Below are 21,060 nucleotides of genomic sequence, written 5' to 3' on the forward strand. Positions count from 1 at the left end.
TGGCAATACAATTGTTATGATCAAGGTGACACCCTTCGCAGGCAGACATCTTCCATAGACTGAATTCAAGTACAGTTGCTTCTCTTCACACACTGCTCTGATTAGCTAGATTTATTATGTGTTATTTTTATGGTCAGTGGCTGTATGCCCAAACAAAAGAACCAATCATCACTATTCATTTCATGCGTGCACAAATATTGTGACAATACACACAAATGAACACACCTAACAGTGTTTTAGTACCCGTCAGTCCATCACACGGGTAGGTGTTGCTCGCTCTCCCCATAAAAGAGGTAAATTTTTAAACATCTTTATTAACGTTCTAAACATTTTGTGACGGGTATGTATGGGTTCAAATTACTCAGAATGATAAGCTCTGTAAGATGAGAAGGGTAGCAAAAGCCATGTTGCTTTTGGTGTAAAAGTAAAATAATAACCCTTTGTGCTACTTGTAACCAATAGGTGGGAGAAGACTATTGGATGTGATAAGTGCAGCATCTGGTTCTTCCCTTTAGGTATCCTTGGTTGACAAGCAGAAGGAAAATCCCAAACCCCTGCACCAACACATCTGGAGCAAAAAAGTAGGTGCACGTTCTGAGGGTCCTATTAGACACCCAGATGGATCAATGGTAGAATATTGCAGTGCTATGGCAGAAATATTTGGCAATAATTTTCCTTCGGTATTCGAAGACTCCTGTACAAATCCCTTACCCCCATCAGACCTTCCTTGGTATCCTTGATGGCTTGCATCCAAGGCTGTTGAAATCTTGCCCGTCTTTAGCCTACCCAATTTTTAGAATATTCACTTTCAGCATGACTATAGGTATAACATCCTTAATTAACCCCTTTTCAGCAACAGGGCAGATGAGTGTACTACCAAATAAAAAATCGTCTATATATAGACTACCAACCTTCATCCATACGTCTGTATACAGGGATCCTCGTGATTTGACTGTTCGCAGTTCTGATTATCGCCAATTCGAACTCAGTTAGTTAATACCCAATCCTTAAGGTTCGACTGACTGACTCGCCAATTCGACATTCATATCTCACGCGCCACCCACCCGTTCAAAATCCACCGCAAACCCTCCAGGCAGAAGTGCAAACCGATGCTATCCTGTGTTGTCGCTAAGGCGGCGTCACACTACCACTTTTCCGTCAACTTTTTCTGTCAACTTTCTGAAGACTGTCAACTTTTGTCGACCCTGGTTGTCACACACAACCTTGCTTCTGCCTTTGTCGTGTTTGTCAACTGTAGACAAATATGGCGGCCCTTTCACCCCCAGCAAGCCGGTGCTATTTTTGGCCTTTAATGATCACTATGAGAATCTCTTCAGACAGCTTTGTCCATTCATAAACAACAGAGCTGTTCATCTTGGCCAGTTGTTCCTTGGAAGTTCTGCCTTGGAACATCACAGTCCCAGACAAATGTAAACAAACAACTGAACTACTTTTCACTGTTAGGCTAGGACAAAAAAAATATATATATATACAAATATATTTACATATGCTTATCAAGATTCTATTGATTTGAGATTATAGCATCATTCCAATTAACAAGAAAATTAATTTTATTATAAAAGTGTTAATTAGAAACCATAGATCTTAATTTGACTAAAAATTGATGCTAGAGGAAAATGTGCATTTCGTCTGACTCAAGACGACGGAAAGCCACCTCCAGCCTCAGCCCTAAGAAGCACAATTTCCTGCCTTTCAAAGATAAGTTTGAGCTTATAAGAGAGTGTGAGGCAGGTATAGCTCACAGTGTCGTTGCAGTGCAAATGGGTGTCCCTAGATCAACAGTATCAACAATTTGGAAGAACAGGGACAAGTACTGCGAGACCACTGCAAGTGTTTTTATTTCCAAAAATGTACTGTACTGCACCCCAATGTGTTTAATAAAAAAGGTTAGATATAAATGAAGCCTTTAATAGTACAGGCAACCCCCGCTTAACGAACGGGTTACATTCCAAAAAAAAACGTTCTTTAAGGGAATTTTCATTAAGTGAACCAATTGTAACAAGTTTGACCCCTGACTTAAACTTCCTTTGAGAGTAAACAAAGCGAGAGTGCATTATAGTACAGTAATACTCCGCTTAACGAACGTTCATTTAACGAATTTCTGGTTTAACTTACTATATAAAGTTAGACAAAAAAGTCCGCGTAACGTACAACCACATCCGTTTTAGCAAATTTTCTGGGTTTGAATTTGCTGGGGAGGGACTGAACGCGGTAGTTTCACTGTGATTGGCTGGCTCCCCGCCTCTCTCTAGCGCTCCTGGAGCTGGATCCAAGATTCTTTAACGTCAGAGTAACCTCTTGCAGCGAAATGGCATCCATGAACACTTGGAGGGACAGTGACAATGTTGCTATCAGGTTGCTCTGAGGTTGCTGGGTACACCACCTCTGGAGGTGGTGTTATTGTCTTATATACAGGGGTGTGGAGTCGGAGTCGAGGAGTCGAGGAGTCGGCTACTTTTGGCCGGAGTCGGAGTCGGAATTGGATTCAGAGTCGGAGTCGGAGTCGGTAAAAATATGAGCGACTCCGACTTCTTTACGTGATATATTTTTGAGTAAAGATTCCACTTTATGGAGATTCCTACAAATTGGGAGAAATTGACTTTGTGGAGGATGTGTCCAATCAAGCAGTCTGCGGGAATATTGGTATTTTTAATATTTTTCATGCTTTTTATTTATTTATTTATTTATTTTTTTTTTACATTACAAGGGCACTGGCCAAGGGAAAACAAAGTGTTGGAAAAAAAAAATCCCGCTGGTTGCCAGGCCCTGTTAAGAGGAAAGTAGAAAGAGAAAAAACAAAAAAATCTAAAAGGAGGGTCCAGTTAACGTAAGAGGTGTCTTGACACTCCTCTTTTGAAAGAGTTTAAGTCATAGGCAGGTGGAAATACAGACACAGGTAGAGAGTTCCAGAGTTTACCAGTGTAGGGAATGAAGGAGTGAAGATACTGGTTAACTCTTGCATTAGGAAGATGGACAGAATAGGGATGAGAAGAAGTAGAGAGTCTTGTGCAGCGAGGCCGCAGGAGGGGAAGGCATGCAGTTAGCAAGTTCAGAAGAGCAGACAGCATGAAAACAGCGGTAGAAGACAGATAAAGATGCAACATTGCGGCGGTGACTTAAAGAATCAAGACAGTCAGTTAGAGGAGAAGAGTTGATAAGACGAAAAGCTTTAGATTCCACCTTGTTTAGTAAAGCTGTGTGTGGATCCCCCAGACATGAGAGCCATACTCCATACACGGGCGGATAAGGCCCTTGTACAGAGCAAGCAGCTGGGAGGGAGAGAAAATGGACGAAGACGCCATAGGACACCTAACTTCTTGGAAGCTGATTTAGCAAGAGTAGAGATGTGAAATTTCCAGTTTAGATTTTTAGTGAAGGATAGACCGAGTGTGTTTAATGTAGAGGAGAGGGAAGTTGAGTGTTATTGAAGAAGAGAGGATAGTTGTCTGGAAGGTTATGTCGAGTAGATAGTTGTAGAAATTGAGTTTTTGAGGCATTGAACAAAACCAGGTTTTCTCTGCCCCAATCAGAAACAAGTGAAAGATCAGAAGTTAGGCGTCCTATAGCATCTCGCCTTGAGTCATTTAATTGTTGTTGGGTTGGGCGTCTGTTGAACGCTGTTGAATAATGCAGGTGGTATCATCAGCATAGGAGTGGATAGGGCATTGAGTCAGATTTAGGAGATCATTGATGAATAATAGAAAGAGAGTGGGTGATAGGACAGAACCCTGTGGAACACCACTGTTGATAGTTTTAGGGAAGAACAGTGACCGTCTACTACAGCAGCAATAGAACGATCGGAAAGGAAACTGGAGATGAAGGTACAGAGAGAAGGATAGAATCCGTAGGAGGGTAGTTTAGAAATTAAAGATTTGTGCCAGACTCTATCGAAGGCTTTCGATATGTCAAGGCCGACAGCAAAGGTTTCACCGAAGTCCCTAAAAGAGGATGACCAAGATTCAGTTAGGAAAGTAAGAAGATCACCAGTAGATCTGCCTTTACGGAAACCATACTGGCAATCAGAGAGAAGGTTGTGAGCTGATAGATGCCTCATTATCTTCCTATTAAGGATAGACTCAAAGGCTTTAGAAAGGCAGGAAATCAAAGCTATAGGGCGGTAGTTAGAAGGATTGGAGTGGTCACCTTTTTTAGGGACAGGTTGAATGTGAGCAAACTTCCAGCAAGAAGGATAAATAGAAGTAGAGAGACACAGATGAAAGAGTTTGACCAGGCAGTGAGCGAGTTCGGAAGCACAGTTTTTGAGAACAACAGGAGGGACTCCATCCGGACCGTAAGCCTTCCGAGAATCAAGGCCAGAGAGGGCCAGGAAAACGTCTTTATAAAGAATTTTAATTTTAGGGATGAAGTAGTCAGAGGGTGGAGGAGTAGGAGGAATATGCCCAGAATCATCCAAAGTTGAGTTGGTAGCAAAGGTTTGAGCGAAGAGTTCAGCTTTAGAAAAGAAGAGACAGCTGTAGAGCCATCTGGATGAAGTAAAGGAGGGAAAGACGAAGAAGTAAAGTTGTTAGAGATATTATTGGCTAGATGCCAGAAATCTCGAGAGGAGTTAGAATTGGAAAGACTTTGACATTTTCTATTGATGAAAGAGTTTTAGTAAGTTGGAGAATAGATTTGGCATGATTACGGGCAGAAATATATAGGGCATGAGTTTCAGCAGTTGGATGGCTACGGAACCGTTTGTGAGCCGCCTCTATCATTGACAGCACGAGAACAAGCAGAGTTAAACCAAGGCTTTTTAGCTTTAGGGTTAGAGAAAGTATGAGGAATGTATAGCTCCATGCCAGAGATAATCACCTCTGTTATGCGCTCGGCACAAAGAGAAGGATCTCTGACATGAAAACAATAATCATCCCAAGGAAATCAGAATAGTACTGCCTTAGTTCCTCCCACTTAGCAGAGTTAAAATGCCAGAAGCACCTCCGCTTAGGCGGGTCCTGAGGCTGCACTGGAGTGATAGAACTGGTAACGGAAATTAGATTGTGGTCGGAGGAGCCCAACGGAGAGGAAAGTTTAACAGAGTAAGCAGAAGGGTTGGAGGTTAGGAAAAGATCAAGAATGTTGGGCGTGTCTCCAAGGCGGTCAGGAATACGGGTAGGGAACTTCACTAGCTGCTCTAGGTCATGAAGGATAGCAAAGTTGAAGGTTTGTTCACCAGGTTGGTCAGTGAAAGAAGATGAAAGCCAAAGCTGGTGGTGAACATTGAAATCCCTAAAATGGAGATCTCAGCAAAAGGAAAGTGAGATAAGATGTGCTCCACCTTGGAAGTCAAATAGTCAAAGAATTTTACATAGTCAGAGGAATTAGGTGAGAGGTATACAGCACAGATGAATTTAGTTAGAGAGTGACATTGAAGTCTTAGCCAGATGGTAGAAAATTCTGAAGATTCAAGATTGTGGGCACGAGAGCAAGTGGTGTCGTTACGCACGTATGCGCAACATCCAGCTTTGGATTGAAAATGAGGATAGAGCAAGTAGGAGGGAACAGAAAAGGGGCTGCTGTCAGTAGTCACAGACAACTGTGTTTCGGTTAGGAAGAGAAGATGAGGTTTAGTAGAGGAGAGGTGGTGTTCCACAGATTGAAAATTAGAACGAAGGCCACGAATGTTGCAGAAATTGATAGTGAAAGTATTAGATGAAGTGTCAAGATGTTGAGGATATACCCTAAGGAAGGAGGGCGGTACATGCAGCAACAACCACCCAGGCAGCAGATAATATGGGTATCCCCTTTAGCCATATTTTATGGTGTTTTGCATGAGCTTATGCTATATTTATCATAGAGGTTATTTGTTAAGTGATATTCAACGATGGTAAAATAAGTGTGGTACTATGTGCGTGTGTCTGTGATATGAAGATTCAATTACATCCTCATATAAGGAAAGGATACAAATATATAATAGATATATGTATATACAGTACATGGTTTATGAACAAACGTTACACAAATTATTATTATTTTTTTAATATTCATTTTGTTGGGAATAAGGAGTGATGAGTGACCTGACACAGTGAAATCTCCTGAGACACCTAGGCTGAGACAACTTCCCTCTCTCTCTCTTTCCTTGTGTGTGTGTGTGTGTGTGTGTGTGTGTGTGAGAGAGAGATTACATTCTCATATAAGGAAAGGATATGATATAATATAAATTTATCATAGATATATGTATGTACAGTACGTGGTTTATGAAGAAATGTTACACAAAAAGTTTATTTTTTATTTTCAATATTCATTTAGTTGGGAATAAGGAGTGGCCAGTGACCTGACACAGCAAAATCCCCTGAGACATCTTGGCTATGACAATGCTCTCTCTCTCTCTCTCTCTCTCTCTCTCTCTCTCTCTCTCTCTCTCTCTCTCTCTCTCTCTCTCTCTCTCTCTCTCTCTCTCTCTCCTTGTGTGTGTGTGAGAGAGAGAGAGAGAGAGAGAGAGAGAGACTGCATTCTCATTTAAGAAAAGGATATAATATAAATCAATCATAGATATATGTACATTTATAATAGATATATGTATGTACAGTACATGGTTTATGAAGAAATGTTACACGAAAAGTGCTTAATATTCATTTTGTTGGGAAAAAGGAGTGGTGAGTGACCTGACATGGCAAAATCCCCTGAGACCTAGGGTGAGACAACTGCTCTCTCTCTCTCTCTCTCTCTCTCTCTCTCTCTCTCTCTCTCTCTCTCTCTCTCTCTCTCTCTCTCTCTCTCTCTCTCTCTCTCTCTCTCTCTCTCTCTCTCTCTCTCTCAGTTTGTGTGGATTTGTGTGCTTATGTCTGAGAGAGAGAGAGAGTGAGAGTGAGTCAGGTCACTCACCACTCCTCATTCCCAACACACACACACACACACACACACACACACACACATAGGAAGAGAAATGAGAACAATAATTAAGGACAGACCATCAGAATGGGGATTGGTGGAGAGTGGAGTTCCACAGGGATCAGTGTTGGCACCAGTAATGTTCGCAGTCTACATAAATGACATGGTGGATGGGGTGTCCAGTTATGTGAGCCTATTTGCAGACGATGCAAAATTGTTACGAAAAGTGAGATGTGACAAAGATTGCGAACTACTCCAGGAAGACTTGGACAGAATATGGAAATGGAGCTGTACATGGCAAATGGAGTTCAACACGACAAAATGCAAGAAAATAGAGTTTGGCAAGAGTGAAAGAAGAATCAGGAGTATGTACAAGATAGGAAATGAAGACATAAAACCAGTCATGAAGAAAAAGACCTTGGGGTGACAATTACCAATGACCTATCGCCAGAGAGACATATAAACAAAATAATTGGAGAAGTATTGAACTTATTGAGGAACATAAGAGTGGCGTTCAGATATCTAGATGAAGAAATGATGAAGAAAATAATTACTGCAATGATAAGACCGAGGCTTGAATATGCAACAATACAGTGGGCTCCGAACTTAAAGAAACACATAAGGAAACTAGAGAAAGTACAGAGGGCTGCAACGAAAATGGTGCCTGACTTAAGAGATTTGACTTATGAAGACAGACTGAAAAGAATGCAACTTCCAACCCTGGAAAACAGAAGAGAAAGGGGAGACCTGATAGCAATATACAGAGTGATGATTGGCATGGAAAAATGGATAGGGAAGATCTGTGTATGTGGAATGGAAGAATGTCGAGAGGGCATGGGAAAAACTAAAATGGCCACTTATAGGAGAGATGTGAAAAATATAGCTTCCTCATAGAAGGGTGGAAGCATGGAATAGTTTAGACGTGGAAGTGGTCAACGCAAGGAATATTCATGATTTTAAGAAAAGCTGGACATTAATAGATATGGAGACGGGACAACACGAGCATAGCTCTTTTCCCGTATGTTACAATTAGGTAAATACAATTAGGTAAATACACACACACACACACACACACACACACACGGTAGCTCAGTGGTTAGAGCGCTGGCTTCACAAGCCAGAGGACCGGGGTTCGATTCCTCGGCCGGGTGGAGATATTTGGGTGTGTCTCCTTTCACGTGTAGCCCCTGTTCACCTAGCAGTGAGTAGGTACAGGATGTAAATCGAGGAGTTGTGACCTTGTTGTCCCGGTGTGTGTTGTGTGCCTGGTCTCAGGCCTATCCGAAGATTGGAAATAATGAGCTCTGAGCTCGTTCCGTAGGGTAACGTCTGGCTGTCTTGTCAGAGACTGCAGCAGATCAAACAGTGAAACACACACACACACATTCACCGTCGTTACGTTCCATACATTATATTGTATAACGTGATGTGCCACAAGCAGTGTGTGTGTGTGTGTGTGTGTGTGTGTGTGTGTGTGTCAGAGAGAAGAGGAGGAAGGGGTGAGATTAAACCTCATTTACTGACCTGCCAATCAGGAAAAGGTGTGGGAGGGGCTTATTTTGGGGGGTTCTGTCGTCTTACTGATAAATGAGTATAGTACATCATGTGATCCTGTATTATATGCATCTCCATTCTCCCCCTTGCTGAGCTAGGCTGATAACGCTTTCCAGCAGATGCCAAGAAGGCCTCATCAGCGAGAGAAAATAAAAGCGGAGTCGGAGTCGCAACCCTCTAATTTCTTGAAGTCGGAGTCGGAGTCGCAACATTTAAATTTACTGGAGTCGGAGTCGGACTTTTGAAAATCCGACTCCACACCCATGCTTATATATGCATTTATGTTCACAAAACAACATTTCTATTAGATTTTTACAAACCTTGCCCCGGGAGAAAGGATTGTTTTGTAATGCATAATGTGAAATCTTACGTGGAATACCAAAAAATAAAGCAGAAATGAGATGAGCCACAGGCAGGCGGAGACTGACCATTCGGCCGCTTCTTCTTCTTGTGACCCTTTTGCTTGCATGTTACTTTCATCATGATGTTTATGTTTTCACTCCTCTATTGCCTGCTATAATGGATATCATATCTTAGTATTCATATACGCTCATGCCATGAGGATAACCTCGACTCCGTGGCACTGAGTGATAGTGAATTACTAATGAAATACCGCGGTATTTCATTGATAATTCACTATCACTCGGTGCCACGGAATCAAGGTTATCCTCATGGCATGAGCATATATGAATACTAAGATATGATATCCATTATAGCAGGCAATAGAGGAGTGGAAACAAATATCGTGGGGAAAGACAACACGCAGGCTAAAAGTGTCACAAGAAGAAGAAGAAGCGGCCGAGTCGCCACGAGTCTCCCGCTTTGTTCGTGGCTCATCTCATCTCTGCTTTATTCCATGTTAGATTTCACTTTATGCATTACAAAACAATCCTTTCTTGGGGGCAAGGTTTGTAAAAAGCTAATAGAAATGTTGTTTTGTGAACATATATGCAAGAATGTGAGAGAATTTGTACGTAGCTCCTCTAACTTCCAATGACTCATATGACATTATAAAAGTAGTGGTACACTGGTGGCCCAATATGCTGCCAAAGGTATATATAATTTTTTTTTTAACCCATGTGGTATGTTGGGTATCAGCCCAGAACGCATCCCCCCTATTTCCATTATTTCCTATGGGAAAATTACGTCCGCTTAACGAATTTTCACTCTATGAACAACTTTGACACCCCCTATCCTGTTCGTTAAGCGGAATATTACTGTACAGTAAAAAGTTTAATGAAAGTAAAAATTATGAAGTTAAACATTTAGGCAGTTTAATTTAAGTCATTTTAATGTACACTAATGTATGTATGTAAGTAACTTTATAATGCTGATGATCTTAAATTTATGAAGGGAGGGAGAGTGGAGCGGGAAATACACTAGCTGGCAACCTGTGGAATGTAAACAAAGGGCACATCATTGTACCGCATACAAAACTTGTGTACCACATTTCCACATGGCTTTCCATTTTCTCCATTGCAGAGTCACAAGCTCAGGTGGTTCTTTTAGCTTGCAAGGAAGATACAGTCTCACCAGCCTTCTTAATAGAGTCTGCTGATTTGAAAATGATAGAGACAGTAGATGGAGTCAAGATGGTGGCAAGCATTGTTATTAGTTTTCTCGCCTCTCTTGTGTCTGTGAATAATATCCAGCTTCACTTCGAGAGTAAGAGACTTCCTGGTCTTCTTAGCAACACTAGGTGACATTGCAGGGCATTTTTGGTGGCATGTTGAGCGAGGGAAGACGAATTGCTGCTGACGCTGTTATTGTTTTGAACTAGGGGGGAGTGAGTGGTGCGCGTTTTGTCCACGAGAGGCACTGGTGTATTCAAGCATGTCGGCTTGCATGATACGGTGGGGCTTTCAAACTTGGAAAAAATTACCTGGATAAAATTTTGTTAAAGCGAGTTAGGTGTTCGTTAAATGTACAGATGGTAGTAAAAGCGAAATTTCATTGTGTGAACCTTCGTTAAGCAGGGGTTGCCTGTACTGATTTAGTATAAGTTAGTGTTTTTTAGAAGTTATAGTGATGTTCTGTGGGGTCTAGGCTGGAGGTTGTTCCCTATCCCCCCTAATTCTTAAGTATCTTATGGGAAAAATTGCTTCACGATTTGAATAAACTCTGATTCGACCAATGAAAAACCGCCCTAACCCCATCGAATTGTGAGGATCCCCTGTATAGTTTCTCAACAAATGGGTACTTGAGATTGACATCTATATATGGACTGCGGCAAAACTGAACAAATAGTTGAATCTATGTATGTATAGACTTTCCCACAAAACTGAACAAGTGACATTTATATATAGACTCTGTAGCAAAACTGGACAAACAATTGAATCTATATATAGGTGTTATTTGTGTTTGATTGGCAATAATGTATGTCAATATATTTATATGAATGTTTGGAGTTATTCACATTCAGGACTTGCGACCTGTATGTAATTTATGTCCACTTTTCTTTGTAATTTTCACACTTGCACTTGTTTTGTACCTATTCATTTTTGGGCAACATTGCTATCATGTGGTACAGTTCTTTCTCCTTACCATGATAGGCTAATAATAAAAAAGTGGGAAAAAATCCAAAAATTTCCAATATAAGCTTATGTGCATAGCACACCCACCATCAACAAAGCACAGCGGTGACTGTCCTTATGAGACCATGTTGACCAGTGTTTGGGTATTTGAGACATCAAATAATGATTTATTTTATGAATTTGGTACTTGTAAGGAATCGTCTATATATAGACCACACTACAACTTATTGCAGTAGAATAAGAACAAGTGTAAATATAGATGGTGCGACAAAAAGTCCCATTTTTAAACATCTATATATAGATCCTCTGCCGGGAAGGGGTTAAAGGCTAGGGTGGTGTCAAGGACATGCCTGCACCTCTTTACAGCATTGCCATGTTTCCCAAACCCACAATGAGTAACGTTTGTGATATGTGTGAAAAGATCACAAAGAAGGTAAAATCATACTATTGATAGTTAAATGTACACAATATGATATATCAAAGAAAAACCAACTTATTAACCATAAGGTATTTACATGAGGCTGAAGAAATGTGACAAATATTTTACAGTGTTGCTTTGAAACCTTTCTGTACTTTATTAACTCACTGGAGTTGTGAGGTGAATAGGTACTGTAACAATTATAATTATATAAGATAACCTGATTGTATGAAAGTAGAAAATAAATTGGTTTTTCAATAAATATAAGTGAGTTAAAACTCCTGAGTGGCAACATTCAGGGTGACTGAATGAGACCTGTGTCATGGGTCATGTCCTCTGTGGATGAGATGAGTGACCCAGGCTTAGGATTTAGGCCTATTGGAGAAACCTCTTAAAAAAAGAAAAAATGTGTTGAGGCTTTTACCCCATCAATTGGGTGATGTGGAAATAATCTCTTAAGTTTTAATATGGGCACAATAGTGTGAAAAGTAATATCCAAGATGCAGAGAGAGAGAAAGAGAGAGATGGAAGAAAGGAGGGGAGGAAGGCAGGGAGAGGCAGATGGGAGAAGGAGGAAAAAGAACAAGAGGAGGAAGAGTCAAAGCAACTTCTGGTGGAAATATGGCAACACTATAAACAGGTGCATCCTGGTACCTGACCCCACCCTAGCCTTTAATTAAAGCTGGTATACCCATAACAGCATAGTGGGTAAGGTGGTGAGTGTGGGATAAGGCAGACGTCCATATGTAGGTTTGAATCCCATCTCATGCCATCCTGACACTTTGGCATTTGTCGCGTGGTTTAAGGTTACCTATATGTCACCATGATACCCAGGTTCTAGGTGGAGGTGTAATTGCCTTACAGCAAAGATGCGCTTGGGTGGTGATATGGCCCTGATATGGGTACCACTATAAATAAGATTGCCTGTGCTACTAATGGGTGGAAGCTGGACAGCACTTCCCATACTCTTCAAGTAGACCTTACAGGTGAAAATTCTCAGGTGCTGCATTCATATATAAGAAGGGATCTCACATTACTCCATGAAATTACAAGCCAATTAGCCTAACCTCCATTTGCTGTAAGACCTTGGAGAGAACAATGGTTAATCATATATCAGCATATCTTGAATAAAATGTAATACTATCTGACAACCAATTTGGCTTCAGACAAGGAAGAACAACAGATAATCAACTTTCATTCACGTACAACTTTGTTACCTACGGGTTAGATGCTAGCTAGTATATATTACATATACTGTTCGGTTTCTCCAAAGCATTCCATGTGGTCACCCACAAGATTCACACTTCAGCACCACATGCACTGTTGTCTCACCCTCTCCCATGTCATACATCTGGCACACTTTGTTGTGGACTCAGACCATCTGTAGTTATTTTTGCATTCACTTCCATATATTGTGCCCTAGCTCAGAAGAGAAGATCACCACCCAGACTATCATACTACCTCTCATACATTGGGGCATCCTTTTTCTTGTACAATTCCTGAGTACTCTTTTGTTCTATCTCATTCTTCCACGTACTCATTCTCACCCTCTTCACTCCTCCGTCTGTCTCAATCTTCCATTTCCTCACATACCATTCAGTTCCCACTGCCCTCTCTTGTCATGATCCTTTCATACTCATATTGATTTCTTCCAGCCGTACTCATCCCCATACAACTTGTAATCCACTCCTTTGTCATCTTCATGCACCTCTTCCTCCATTTGCTTCCATTTTCATTCCAAAGATATACCTCTCTCACTTTTCTTTCATCATCCATTCTCTGGTGTGCGTCCGACTCAGCCCATTGCCAACTTGGACCATTCATTATTACTGACTCGGTGAACCAACTCGAACCATTTTGCAATACCAACTCAGACCATCAACTGTATTTCATTGCACTTATACAGTAATACTCAGCTTAACGAACGTTCGTCTAACGAATTTCTGTTTTAACGTACTATATAAAGTTAGACCAAAAAGTCTGCATAACGTACAACCACATCCATTTTAGCGGATTTTCTGGGTTTGAATTTGCCAGGGAAGGACTGAACACGGCAGCTTTGCTGTGATTGTCTGGCTCCCCACCTGTCTCTAGCGCTCCTGGAGTTAGATCCAAAATTCTTTAACAACCTCAGAGCAACCTCCTGCCACGAAATGGCTTCCATGAACACTTGGAGGGACAGTGACGAGGTTGCTGGGAACACCACCTCTGGAGGTGGTGTTACTGTCTTATATATGCATTTATGTTCACAAAACAACATTTCTATTAGCTTTTTACAAACCTTGCCCCCCAAGAAAGGATTGTTTTGTAATGCATAAAGTGAAATCTTACATGGAATACCAAAAATTAAAGCGGAGATGATGAGATTAGCCACAGACGGCGGAGACTCCAGCAACTTGGCCGCTTCTTCTTCTTGTGACATTTTTAGCTTGGCGTGTTGTCTTTCACCATGATATTAAATTTGTTTCCACTCTATTGCCTGCTATAATGGATATCATATCTTAGTATTCATACACGCTCATGCCATGAGGATAACCTGGACTCCGTGGCAGTGAGTGATAGTGAATTAGTAATGAAATACCGCAGTATTTCATTAGTAATTATCCTCATGGCATGAGCGTATATGAATACTAATATATGATATCCATTGTAGCAGACAATAGAAGAGTGGAAACAAATTTGATATCGTGGTGAAAGACAACATGCCAAGCTAAAAAGGTCACAAGAAGAAGTGGTCAAGTCGCTGGAGTCACTGCCGTCTGTGGCCGATCTCATCATCTCTGCTTTATTCTTTGGTATTTCATGTAAGATTTCACTTTATGCATTACAAAACATTCCTTTCTTGTGGGCAAGGTTTGTAAAAACCTAATAGAAATATATACAGGCAACCCCCGTTTAATGAAGGTTCACACAACGAAATTTTTATCCAGTTTTATCCAGGTAATTTTTTCCAAGTTTGAAAGCCCTGCCGTATCACGCAAGCCGACAAGCTTTTGAATACACCAGGAGCCGCCAATACTAAGGCCTGCCTCAGGAGAAATCCTGGGACACCTGTAGAATCAAGATCAAGATCAAGATCTAGCCTCTCGTGGACAACACACGCACCACTCACTCCCATAACAGCGTCAGCAGTAGCTCGTCTTCACTCGCTCAACTTACCACCAAAATGCCCTGCAATGTGGCCTAGCGTTCCTAAGAAGACCAGGAAGTCTCTTAGGTCCCCCACACACAAAGCGATTTTAGAAGCACAATTCTGGGTTGACCCCACACACACAGCAACTGGTGTAGCGACAGCATATCCCCTCCCCCACCATACCCGCCATCCCCGCTACTGTATCCATGTGAACTGCCCTCTCATTGGCCATAATACCCACCAATGACGCGGAAAGCTATGGCTCTCGCTCGGCTCCGTCTCTTATTACTAATAAAAATCAGTCTGCCTGACTCCGCTTGGTAGTGATGGAGGTAGAGGAAGCAGCCTGTCTTTGGATGCTATATCGTCGCTGCCAAAGGCGAAAAAATGTTACCAATTACCCTGCACTCCCCATCCCAGCTGCCCCGCGCTTGGACTCCACGTGGAGAAAAACTGCCTGATCCCTCATTGGCTCTAATCTCACCCCGACCAGCCAATGAGATGCAAGTAGTGATGAAATCACGGGAAGCTGTCACCTCATATGTGGGGCTTCATAGTAACATATGTAACTCGAGTAGTGCTTTCAGCCCAGCGAGTGGTGACCACGTCTGAAGGCTCCAATAGACTTGCATTGACTTTGGAGTCGCACTTCTAAAATCACTTCGTGTGTGGGGGGCCTTACTCTTGAAGTGAAGCTGGATATTATTCACAGACACAAGAGAGGCGAGAAAATTATAGCATTGCTGGCTACCATCTTGACTCCATATACTGTCTCTACTATTTTCAAGTCAGCAGACTCTATTAAGAAGGCTGGTGAGACTGTATCTTCCTTGCAAGCTAAAAAGAACCACCTGAACTCGTGACTCTACAATGGATAAAATGGAAAGCCTTGTGGAAATGTGCTACATAAGTTTTGTATGTGATACAATGATGCGCCCTTTGTTTACATTCCACAGGTTGCCGGTTAGTGTCTTTCCCATTTCACTCTCCCTCCCTTCATAAATTTAAGATCATCAACATTATAAAGTTATGTACATACATACATTAGTGTACATTATAATGACTTAAATGAAACTGCCTAAATGTTAAACTTCATAATTTTTACTTTCATTAACCTTTCACTGTACTATGATGCACTCTCGCTTTGCTTACTCTCAATGGAAGTTCAAGTCAGGGGTTAAACTTGTTATAATCGGTTCGCTTAACGAAGTGTTTTTTTAGGAACGTAACCCCTTCATTAAGTGGGGATTGCCTGTATATATATATATTTTTTTAATCCATGTGGTATGTTGGAGACCAGCCCAGAACGCATCCCCCTATTTCTATTATTTCCTATGGGAAAATTACGTCCGCTTAACAAATTTCCGCTCTACGAACGGCTTTGACACCCCCTACCCTGTTCGTTAAGCAGAGTTTTACTGTACTTGTTATTCATTTGAAATGCTGCAGAACACACATGCACAGCCTTGTAGTGGTGACATACAGTGAATAGAATGAGATTTTTTTTTTTTTTTTTTTTTTTTTTTTTTATACCATGTGGGGTTTTCACGGGAATTTATGGCCTAAAGGGAATACTTTTTGGGGTACCTCCTATCTCAAAGCCCACCCGCTAGGAAACCGTTGCCCCGAGTGAGGAAGCCCAACCTACACTCGGACTGTGGACAGGATTCGAACCCATGTGCTTGGAGACCCCTCGTACCCCAAAGCGCACATGGTTCCACTACCTATACGCAATATTATGCAATGGTAGGTATAAAATTTTTATTCTTCCATTCCATATAATATTTAATGACTATGTGTATAATAACCACTGGATTTATACACAATTATGGGACAAACTATTTCTCTAACCATTACAAAATACAGTGGTACCTCGACATACGATTTCAATTCGTTCTGTGAAGATCGTTGTATATAAAAAAATCATATATCAAATCAATTTTTCCCATGAAAATTAATGGAAATAGAATTAATTAATTATGTTTATTGTATGCATGATATAAATTAACTATATTGCTCAAAATAACAACTTAACCTGCAAAACTCGGGACATATCGATAGATATTCATCACGCAAGACTCGGGGCATGTTGATAGACGTTTAGGCTTTTTACAGCTATATTTTGGCTATTTTCTTCCCGTTTTCTTTGCTTGTGAGCTGGCAACACTCCTCAGGAGTAAACATATGCTCTACGTCACTGTGTCACCAACGATGAATGGTACCAGCGACAGTGATTTCATTGTGTCTGATTCCGCCACCTCTCCCACACGGTGACAGTGATTTTATTGTGTCTGATTCCGCCACTTTTCCCGCATACTTTGGGTCTCTCGCCATGTTATGGGGAGACAACTTTTGAATGAGGGTGGTATCAGAATAGGTGACAGGAGAGAGAGAGAGGATACAAGGGGCTCGTTTTCACTCGCTCTAGTGAAGGCTGCTGAACCTGATCGTACACAAGGCCACGTAAACCGATGATACTACCTCATTCAACCTGTGATATTTTAGTAACCATGATATCTAGAGACTTCTGGTTTTTTGCATTGCAAAGAGGAAGAGTTGCTTGTGGGCAGGAGTAAACATATACTCTACGTCACTGTGTCATCAACGATGGAGGGTGGGAGCGAGTTATTTCACTGTGTCTGATTCTGCCACTTCTCCTGCGAGCCTTACTTCTATACCTCGGGTCTCTCGCTATGTTACCGGGAGACAACTTTTGAATGAGAGTGGTATCAGAACAGGCGACAGCAAGAGAGAGAGAGAGGATAAAAGGGGCCTGTTTTCTCTCGCTCCAGCCAAGGCAGCTGAACGCGATCGGATGCAAAGCCACTACCTCATTCAACCAGTGATATTTTGGTAACCATGACATCTAGAGACTTCTGATTTTTTGCATTGCAAAGAGGAAGAGTTGCTTGTGGGCAGAAAACCATTTGTACTCACTTGTTTATTGAATTTCTAAGTGTAATCAGTACAGTAAGACTCTGCTTAACGAACAGGATAGGGGTGTCAAAGCTCTTCATAGAGCGAAAATTCGTTAAGTGGACATAATTTTCCCATAGGAAATAATGGAAATAGGGGGGGATGCATTCTGGGCTGGTCCCCAACATACCACATGGGTTAAAAAAAATATATATATACGTTTGGCAGCATATTGGGCCACTGGTGTACCACTACTTTTATGGTGTCATATGAGTCATTGGAAGTTAGAGGAGCTACGTACAAATTTTCTCACATTCTTGCATTTATGTTCACAAAACATTTCTATTAGCTTTTTACAAACCTTGACCCCAAGAAAGATTGTTTTGTAATGCATAAAGTGAAATCTTACATGGAATACCAAAAGATAAAGCAGAGATGAGATCAGCCACAGGCAGGCGGGAGACTCACGGCCACTCGGCCGCTTCTTCTTCTTCTTGTGACCCTTTTAGCTTGGCATGTTGTCTTTCCCTGTGATATTTGTTGCCACTCCTCTATTGATAGTGAATTACCAATGAAATACCGCGATATTTCATTGGTAATTCATTCACTATCACTCAGTGCCACGGAGTCGAGGTTATCCTCATGGCATGAGCGTATATGAATACTAAGATATGATATCCATTATAGCAGGCAATAGAGGAGTGAAAACATAAACATCATGATGAAAGTAACACGCAAGCAAAAGGGTCACAAGAAGAAGAAGAAGAAGCGGCCGAGTGGCCAAAAGTCTCCCGCTTCGTCTGTGGCTGATCTCATCTCTGCTTTATTTGTTGGTATTCCATGTAAGATTTCACTTCATACATTACAAAACAACCCTTTCGTGGGGGCAAGGTTTGTAAAAAGCTAATAGAAATATTGTTTTGTGAAGATAAATGCATATATAAGACAATAACACCACCTTGAGAGGTAGTGTTCCCAGCAACCTCAGAGCAACCTGATAGCAACCTTGTCACCATCCCTCCAAGCGTTCATGGATGCCATTTTGCTTCAAGAGGCTGCTTTGACGTTGTTAAAGAATCTTGGATCCAGCTCCAGGAGCGCTAGAGACAGGCAGGGAGCCAGCCAATCACAGCGAAGCTACCGTGTTCGGTCCCTCACCCGGCAAATTCAAACCCAGAAAATTTGCTAAAACGGATATGGTTGTACTTTATGTGGACTTTTTGGTCTAACTATATATAGTACGTTAAACCGGAAATTCGTTAGACGAACGTTCGTTAAGCGAAGTATTACAGTATGTGAAAACAGGCTATTTTGTGTGTTTCTTGCCAATTTTTACTTTTGGGACCCATGATCTTGAGTTCACAAAACTTAAGAAAAAATACACACTGCCAAGGAGCACAGACACATACATGCACAAAGGATGAACAACGATACACAACATGGACTGAATGTTCGGGTGGATGTGGGTAGTTGAGTGATCGCTGCGCCACCTACTGATGGCTATTCATATCTTAAAAATATCGTCGTATTTCAAGGCATAAATTATATAAAAATTTTCGTTGTATATAAAAAAAATTGTATGTTAGGGCGATCATATCTCGAAGTACCACTGTATATGGTTTGTTGTTATAATTATGTTTGAAAAGAAAGAAATGCTAAGAGAGAGAGAGAGAGAGAGAGAGAGAGAAAGTTAAGAAGACAACGTACGAAGTACACAAAACATCATGGTACAATAAGGGTATGAGATCTGCAAGAGATTTACTGAGAGTATGCTCCTACCATATTGCAGTGTGCACTTGCTTTAAAGTAGTAGTTTTAATTAATGTAATTTCCTGTAATAACCTGATGTACATGTACATGCATCCTATTTTTATATGTTTTTATTATATTACTTTATTTTTGTATTGAATACGCAATGAGCTGAGATGATATACAGTGGTCTGAGTTGGTCATTGGCTGAGTTGGTAATGGGCCGAGTTGGCAATGGGATGAGTTGGCAATGGGCTAAGTTGACTGGCATTCCCATTCTCTCCAGCCTTATCTTGGACCTGAGTGTCACTTTCATTAGCCTTTCCCTAAAAGTGCTCCATCCCATATTACCTTTCAAAGCTCTTACTGCTGTACCTCAAGGTTATGTGCTAGGGCCACTGCTGTGCTTATAAGATTTGAATAACAAGCTCTCTACAGTTTTTATCAACTGTTAAATCTTTGCAGTTGATTTTGGAATCTATTTTTCCCTTTTCACTGTTGTCATTAGCTGTGGAAACATTATGCCAGAATGACAGAGTATCTATACTTTTGCTAACTCTGGGATCTTGATCTTAACAAAGGCAAGTGTGTTCTTGATGTTTCAATGAGGTTCTGTAATTTAACATCATATATCATATCTGAATATATTTTCAAGATCATACCTTAGTTAAGTGTATTGTGTTTAGTTGTAGGCCTGTGCTGATAGGTGCTTAGCTACCAATGTGTCCACCTAACCTAAGGTAAATTATTTATAATCTGCCATGGTCTTTAATGCCAGCTCATCATAACTGCATCCAGACCCCTTAAAATATCAGAAAACTTCTTATCGTGTGTGTACTATTTCTCCAGAGGAAATATTTGTTCTGTCTTTGTCTTTGGACACAAAGGGATACAAATTTAAGATCTTTTACACTCACAGCTCTCTTCAGTTTCAGAGATTTTTCTCACTAAGGTGTTACTTTGTGTAAATCCTTAGCAAAGTTGTTGCACTACAAACTATTTCTTCATTCAAGTTTGTTTTACATTCTTTTCTGGGTTCACTCTTCACTCTATCACCAATTTGCAAACTAGACCCCTATCATCTACCCTAACCAAGACACATCTCTGGACTCTAAACCTGTGTTATTACCAACTCTATTTACTAACTAGTCTCCTTCTAACCACCTAATGTGAATAATACTTAAAAATCTACAGTATTCACTGAACTTATAACCACTGATTGATACACCATGTATGTACAGTACTGTACTCCACACATAGTTCACAACTCAGTCATTCTTATTGCTAACTCTGTCTTGTGTTACAATTATATTGACTGGCATAGCTGCAGATAGTTGCTGCCCTTGTGTACTTCTTTACATTGTGCTTCTATTACCATCTTATTTGCTAACTAAGGTGCCAACCAGGCAAGTTAACCTGCTGAATGTCTTGACATAAACAGTATCCATGTGTCATTCATTGGACAATGTTGTCACTTCCTCATTGTATTTTCATACTAGAATGTGCAATAACTTGCTTTTGCATTGATATTGGATTAATATTCTTCAAACTTGTTTAATCCAGTGGCATACAAATAGTTATCTCTTAGAATATAAAATAAGTTTGGTGAGCAGTTCAACTCATTCAGTACCATGATGCATTCTCATATTCATTCTGGTTCATATTCATTCTGGTTACTATTTGGTGATTTTATACAGCTTCAGAAACTTATGTGAGGATTAAAATAGTGACCTCCATAAATCATTCCTAATGTAAATATAATTGTCTAATCATATCTCAAAAATGCATCCCAGTACTAAAGTGGTTAAGAGATAGTGGATTAGTTGATGAAAACATTAACCAGTGATAGTATCATTATAGAGTTGCTGAAATTACAAAGCTATAGTAGATGGAACTCATTATAT

The 21,060-nt window shown here is 40.7% G+C and overlaps 1 protein-coding gene across 2 annotated transcripts in view; it reads left to right on the forward strand.

The window, feature by feature from the left end:
- The first annotated feature begins 504 nt into the window (after positions 1-504).
- Positions 505-21,060, forward strand: part of LOC123504984 (mediator of RNA polymerase II transcription subunit 30-like) — a 33,874-nt gene continuing 13,318 nt past the window's right edge. The window contains exon 1 of one of the 2 annotated variants that reach the window (XM_045255974.1): positions 505-581. Coding sequence is in view for 1 of the 2 variants with exons in the window: in XM_045255972.1 (XP_045111907.1) it covers positions 16,168-16,237 (70 nt within the window). In the remaining variant the exon portion in view is untranslated. Of the gene's footprint in view, positions 582-16,152; positions 16,238-21,060 lie in introns of those variants that run through there. The other variant, XM_045255972.1, reaches the window with a different exon arrangement.

This window comes from Portunus trituberculatus, chromosome 17, assembly GCF_017591435.1.
Source record: "Portunus trituberculatus isolate SZX2019 chromosome 17, ASM1759143v1, whole genome shotgun sequence".
NCBI classification, from domain to species: domain Eukaryota; kingdom Metazoa; phylum Arthropoda; class Malacostraca; order Decapoda; family Portunidae; genus Portunus; species Portunus trituberculatus.